Source organism: Gekko japonicus, unplaced genomic scaffold (assembly GCF_001447785.1).
Source record: "Gekko japonicus isolate JY-2015 unplaced genomic scaffold, Gekko_japonicus_V1.1 scaffold1229, whole genome shotgun sequence".
NCBI classification, from domain to species: Eukaryota; Metazoa; Chordata; class Lepidosauria; order Squamata; family Gekkonidae; genus Gekko; species Gekko japonicus.
In genome coordinates this window covers 329859-336493 of record NW_015160877.1, presented here as the reverse complement: position 1 = coordinate 336493, position 6635 = coordinate 329859, and the positions used below count along the sequence as shown (strand labels likewise).

The following is a 6635-nucleotide window of genomic DNA, read 5'->3' as shown; positions in this document are numbered from 1 at the left end:
GTTTAATTGACTTACCAGCGGGGGAGCGTCACCGGGCTCCGGGAGCTCTCCTCCGACGCACGCGTCCCAGAAGTGACGCGCTACATCGATCACGTTGGGGGCGTGGCCCCAATTGTCGGAGGGAAAACCATAGAGTTTTCCCTCCGACGATCGGGGCCACGCCCCCAACGTGATCGACGTGGTCGCGTCACCTCTGGTGATGCAGCCACGCTGCTCTTCGGTGGGGCGGAGTTCCCCCCGGGGCCTGAATCCACGGTAGCGGAAATCAGGCCTCCAAAGCGGGGATTTACCCGCCCCCCTCCCCCACTTGGCAGCCCTACTCCATCCTGCTGCTGCTCCTTCAGCAGCCCAGCCTCTCGCACATCCTGCTTAACTTCTTAAAGGAGATTAGAGAGAGTGAGGCTGATTGGAGAAGAGGAGGCTGATTGAAGGCTGGAATGTAGCCCACCTAATTGGAGACTGTGTACTTTGGGATGCCACTTTGCTTGGAGTTCATAGTAGGTTATGATGTTTGTTGGTTTCTCAAGGACTTCTGGTTGACTGCTGTAGAAAATGGAATGCTGGACTAGATGGACACCAAGGTCATAGTTCACCTAGGGTGCCAGAAAACCTTGGGTTGACCTTGGAAGTGTCACTGTACCAAGTAAACCTGGACTTGTGGATAGCCGTATTGAAAAGGTTGGGAACCACTGCCCTAGAGTCCAGTGCAGTCCAGTCCACGGCTCCAGGTAGCAGTGTGTGTGAACAAGATCTGGGGGAACGGGTGGGCCGTAAGTTAAATATGAGCAACTATTGTGATGCAGCGACAAAAAAGGCTAATGCGATCTTGGGGTGTATCAACAGAGGCATAACGTCCAAATCACAAGATGTCATAGTCCCTCTGTACACTGCATTGGTCAGGCCACACCTGGAGTATTGTGTGCAGTTTCTGGAGCCCTCACTTCCAAAAGGATGTGGACAGAATGGAGCGGGTGCAGAGGAGAGTGACGAGGGTGATCAGGGGGCCTGGAGACCAAGCCCTGTGAGGAAAGGCTGAGGGACTTGGGCATGTTCAGTCTGGAGAAGAGGAGGTTGAGGGGGGACGTGATTGCTCTCTTGAAGTATTGGAAGGGCTGTCACTTAGAGGAGGGCAGGGAGCTGTTCCTATTGGCAGCAGAGGGCAGGACTCGCAATCATGGGTTTAAATTAAGGGTGGGACAGTACTGGCTGGATATTAGGAGAAACATTTTACAGTAAAAGTTGTGCAACAGTGGAATCGGCTGGCTAGGGAGGTGATGAGCTCCCCCTCACTGGCAATCTTTAAGCAGCACCTGGACAAACCCTTGTCAGGGATGCTCTAGGCTGATCCTGCATTGAGCAGGGGGTTGGACTAGACGGCCTGTATGGCCCCTTCCAACCCTGTGATTCTATGATGCTATGACCCTGCTAGTATACAAAGAAAGAAAGTGAGTGAGCAGATAGCTCAGTATTCTGCAGAAAGGTGAACTGAAGGAAAACCTGGATCCTTCACCCATGCATAAACCATGCAATTCATGCGTGTGCATACATTTGCTTATTTTGCATAATTGCTTCCACAGATGCTAGTTGTGGTGCTATGTAAAGAGCTATTCAAAGTACTGAAGCTTACACTCTGGAAAACTCTTCCCTCTCAGTGCCCCAGCAGAGATTTCACTGGGGAATTCATATATAGTTTCAAGTCTGACTTCACAGCCATGAGGACTAGAAACATCGGTCTTCGTCCACTTTGGAAACTATTTTTCTTGTAACTCCAAGATTTAAATTGTACTGAGATCATGTTTATCAACACACAATCAAAGCAAATGTTTATTTGTGCCGATTTAATATGATGATAATAATTATTACTTTGCTATAAAGAGAGAAGGTGCAAATATTCCCTAACACTGAATTTTCACTGTTGGGGTTAAACACTTCCCCCCCACCCCACATTTAATTTAGCTTTCAAGGTGAGGCATTAGATACTTCAAACATTTTACTCTTTTGCATTTTAAATCTTTTAAATGAAGAACTGTAATTACTTACATTTGAAAACCAAGATTCTTGCATATTTGGAATGCTGATATAGTGTGCTAAACAGAAAGCTGCATTTTTGAATTCAGTTACTTAAAACCAGGTATTTGGAATGAGGGAAATGTTTGTGAATTATGACTTTGTGTTTGGAGGAGATCTTCTTCTTCTGTTAGATAAAAGATCTCAGGGTCTCCAAGGCAGGCCAACCTTCATCTTAAGGTGTCACTACAATTAGACAGAAGCCGTATGAAGGTTTCAAGGGAAGGTTCAACTAGAAAAGAATCTAAGGCTTCAGTATCCATGGTTAAACTTGTAGTTAAATGTTCTCTCTCTCTTTTATAAATCTATTAATGTATATAGGGCTGAATCCAACCAGCTATTTCTGCTGGTGAAAAGGAATGAGGGGTCATTTCTGACTACCAAATAAAGCTATGCTGAGGACTGTGGGAGCTTCATTTACAAAAGCTATGTAGGACAGGGGCTATGGAAGGGAGGGGAATTGGACAAGATTCAGTGGAGAAGCTGGCTGGATCCAACCCACAGTTTGTAACAACAATTAAGATGAGATTGGATTTATACCCCGCCTTTCACTACCCAAAGGAGTCTCAGAGTGGCTTACAGACTCCTTTCCCTTCCCCTCCCCACAACAGACACCCTGTAAAGTAGGTGGGGCTAAGAGAGCTCTGACAGAAACTGCTCTTTTTCAAGAACAGCTCTGGCAGAACAATGGCTTGCCCAAGGTCATCCAGCAGCTGCATGTGGAGGAGCGGTGAATCAAACCCGGTTCTCCCAGATTAGAGTCTGCGCACTTAACCACTACACCAAACTGGCTCTCAACTTTAAGAAGATCAAACTCCTATTGGAATGCTCCCTCTAAGCTGTGGAGTCTTGTGGGCAAAAATTCTACTTTGTGAGCTACTGGCATTAAAGTTGTGAGTGAACAATTTGGCTACTGCATAAATTAATTTGCTCTGGAGCCATCCTTCCTGAGCTCAGACAAAAATGTGTGAGCCGGAGGCTAAAAAACTGTGAGTTAGCTCACACCAACTCAGCTTATAGGGAACACTGGTGTAGTGGTTAAGAGCAGTGGACTCTAATCTGGAGAACTGGGTTTGATTCCCCATTCCTCCTCCACATGTAGCATGCTGGGTGACCTTGAGCCAGTCACAGTTCTCTCAGAACTCTCTCTGCCCCACCTATATCTCAGTGCCCCAGCAGAGATTTCACTGGGAAATTCATATATAGTTTCAAGTCTGTCTTCACAGCCATGAGGACTAGAAAAGTGGGGTATAAAAACCAACTCCTCCTCCTCTTCTTCAAAAAGAAATGTTTTCTTGGCCTGGCATTAAAAAAAAAAGAGGAGGATAGATGACTTGGATGGCATGGTTTATGTGCTATGAATTTTCTACAGCCTTGGCCTGTGATTGGCTGGCCAGCCCTGTTAAAACTTCTAACCGATATAGCCAAGACTGGCTCACACATCGTCAGAGAGATTCTTCCATTAGCTCTGAAAGGATCTGGACCTCTGGTTCCTGCAGCCAGGATATACCATTCCTGTGAGCCATTCTTACTTCATCACCGTCCTCACGCACTCACTTCATGTGATAGTGAGCTTAGTCACTGAGTGCCAGTTGTCAGGGTAGCAAAATGGGTCACCCACACACAAAATGGGGATTTCTACATATTCAGGGGATTCCTAAATATGATTCTGAGCTCTCCATTGCAAAAGGGAAGTTGGAAATAGTATAAGAGAGTAAGCATAATGGAGAATTAAAAGATGGTTATGGACACTTAAAATAAATTAATATTTAAGATCTTTCCTTTCTCTTGCCAGTCCACGTGAGTGAAACTGATGAAGTTTTAGTGTGGACTATATCAGTCTCACCATTTTGCCCCAATAAACAGATTTCAGGATTTCTTCTGGGTTACTTTCGGGGCTCCTGAGTACAGGCTAGAAGGCCACACCTGGAGCACGGGAAACTATCTGGACAAAACAAGTTTCATATGAATTGTGTGATAAATTCTGACGGCCTGTTTTCTGCTCTTCTCTCAGTCTTCCCCCTACCCTACAGAGCCATGGAATGCAAAGCATCCTGGGATATGGAGCTCAATGGGGACATGATTGTCGAGGAAAAAGCCGTCGAGGAGAAGGAGGCGCTTCAGGACAGGGGCCAGTGGACCAACAAAGTGGAATTTGTACTCTCTGTGGCAGGGGAGATTATTGGTTTGGGAAATGTTTGGAGATTCCCCTATCTCTGTTACAAGAATGGAGGTGGTAAGCATGCCGTGTTTTTCAGTACTCATTTGCCTGTCACCATCAGTCACTGCAAAAGCAGGAAACCAAATTTTCGGTTTCCAAGACAGCAAGCAATAAAGAGGTTATATTATAAAACAAGCCATAACATTTACAATATAAAATTAACCAGCTAATGGGAAAATCAGCTAGTGACGAGCCGGCTTTTAAACCATTAGATAAACACCGTCCCCCATAACACCTAATTATATTTTATGCCACACTTTCAATCTTTTGTATTGCCGATTCAAAGAGAGCTCCTTTATGACGGACATGTGTGTCCTTGTTAGGGAAGGCCTGGCACCTTGGCTCACTCCCCATCCGCTTCTCAGGATCAGGCGACAAATTCATCAACGGGCTGTTCAGCTGTTTGCAGCCTGTTCAGGTGTATTCGCAGGAACAGGTGTCTTGCGGCCATCAGAAGCCAACTCCCAGCTGATGAGGGAACAGCTGGGAGTCAGGTTGTGATCTCCTGTTTGAGAAATTTTGCCCTGTGTACCCATCACAGTTTTTCTGGGTAGGTAGGAACCAGGCCCGTAGCTACAGTGGGGCATTTTGGGGCCTGGCCCCCTGACTTCCATCCAGCCCCCCAGGACCCCCGGCTCTCTGGGCCACCCAGAGGACTCCCCACCACTGCCCCTTCCCGAAGTGTGGCTTGCTTCCCCATGTAGGCAAGCAGAGTGCGAACACCGCAAAAGTGAGTTTTAAAAAATATATTTTATTTTATTATTTTGTGACATCAGTGCCCCCTGACGTATTTAAAGCCCCCCTGAATGACAGAACCCCAGCTGCGGGCCTGGTGGGAATGGAGTCCTAGCTGATCTGCTGGAAGTGGCGTTAGTTTGACCTCCCACCTTAGAAACTTTACTGCCTCCTAGACTGGCTGATAAAAAGTAGAGACATCACCCTGCCAACAAAAGTCCGCATGGTCAAAGCAATGGTATTCCCAGTAGTCATGTATGGCTATGAGAGTTGGACTATAAGGAAGGCCGAGCGCCTAAGAATAGATTCTTTTGAACTATGGTGCTGGAGAAGGCTCTTGAGAGTCCCTTAGACTGCAAGAAGATCAAATCAGTCAATCCTAAAAGAAATCAACCCAGACTGTTCCCTGGAAGGCCAGATAATGAAACTGAAGCTCAAGTACTTTGGCCACCAAATGAGAAGGGAGCACTCACTGGAGAAGACCCTGATGCTGGGAAAGATTGAAGGTCAAAGAAGACGGGGACAGCAAAGGATGAGATGGTTAGACAGTGTCATAGATGCAACGAACATGAAGTTGAGCAAACTTCAGAGGATGGCGGAAGACCGGAAGGCCTGGCGTGATCTGGCCCATGGGGTCGCGAAGAGTCGGACTCGACTGTGCGACTGAACAACAAAAAAGACTGGCTGAGATGTAGCAAATTTAGTGGGGGGTGGGGGTAGGGAGGTGATCAGAAGCCCATCTGATTTGCTGTCTGTTGGCTTAGTCTGCAGAGCAAAGGAGAGAAACAAGCTCTTTCTCCTTTCCCTTTATTTGAGATACTTTAATGATACTACTTATTTAGCCTGCAGGCCTTGAGTAATGTCACACTGTGTGTTTGTGTGCGTGTAAAGTGCCATCAAGTTGCAGCTGACTTACGGTAACCCCAGCAAAAGCTTTCCAATTAAGTGAGAAGCAGAGGTGGTTTGCCATTCCTTTCCTCTGCCGAATCTTGCTTGGTGGTCTCCCTTCCAAGTACTGACCCTGCTTAGCTTCCAAGATCTGATGAGATCAGGCCATACCATGACACCTTCCCTCCAATGTCACACTAGAGACACCAACAATTAATTGAAATAACCAACCAGTTACTGCACTGAAGTCCTTTAGATTTAATTACATGATTAATTACAAATATTGGCTACTGCCAATGTAACTCCTAGATCCATTTCGTAATCTTACCTGATGTTGACAACCCCTCATTTTCACAAAAAAAGAGGAGTAATCCACAAACCCCTAATACTGCAAGAGGTGCCACATTCCAGTAAGCAGTGCTCCGAAGTTTATGTCTGTCCAGAAGCACAATCACAAAGTCTATCAGAAGTCTTTTCCATTCGACCTTGCATTGCTTGAGAAGGAACAGAGTTTAACCTTCCAAGCATAAATGCTCTCCTGTATTAAGGAACACTTTACAGATCTAAATATGGGAAGGGCACCTTTGGGTAAGACAATCCCAAGTATAAAGGGGAGCGTACCCTCTGGGCTGTCTTTTGCAGTGGAAAGCTTGACATCATTACTTCGGTTCCTGCTGAAGTTGGGGGGAGGGAGAGAAATGAGCCCTTTCCCCACACCCTTTTG

At 46.2% G+C, this 6635-nt stretch overlaps 1 protein-coding gene across 1 annotated transcript in view; it reads left to right on the top strand.

Annotated features, from left to right (window-relative positions):
• LOC107120243 (sodium- and chloride-dependent betaine transporter-like) overlaps nucleotides 1-6635 on the top strand; it is a 96429-nt gene that overhangs the window by 22755 nt on the left and 67039 nt on the right. Inside the window, exon 2 of the mRNA XM_015422894.1 lies at nucleotides 4082-4303. Within this exon, the coding sequence (XP_015278380.1) occupies nucleotides 4105-4303 (199 nt within the window). The 5' untranslated portion in view covers nucleotides 4082-4104. The remainder of the gene's footprint in view (nucleotides 1-4081; nucleotides 4304-6635) is intronic.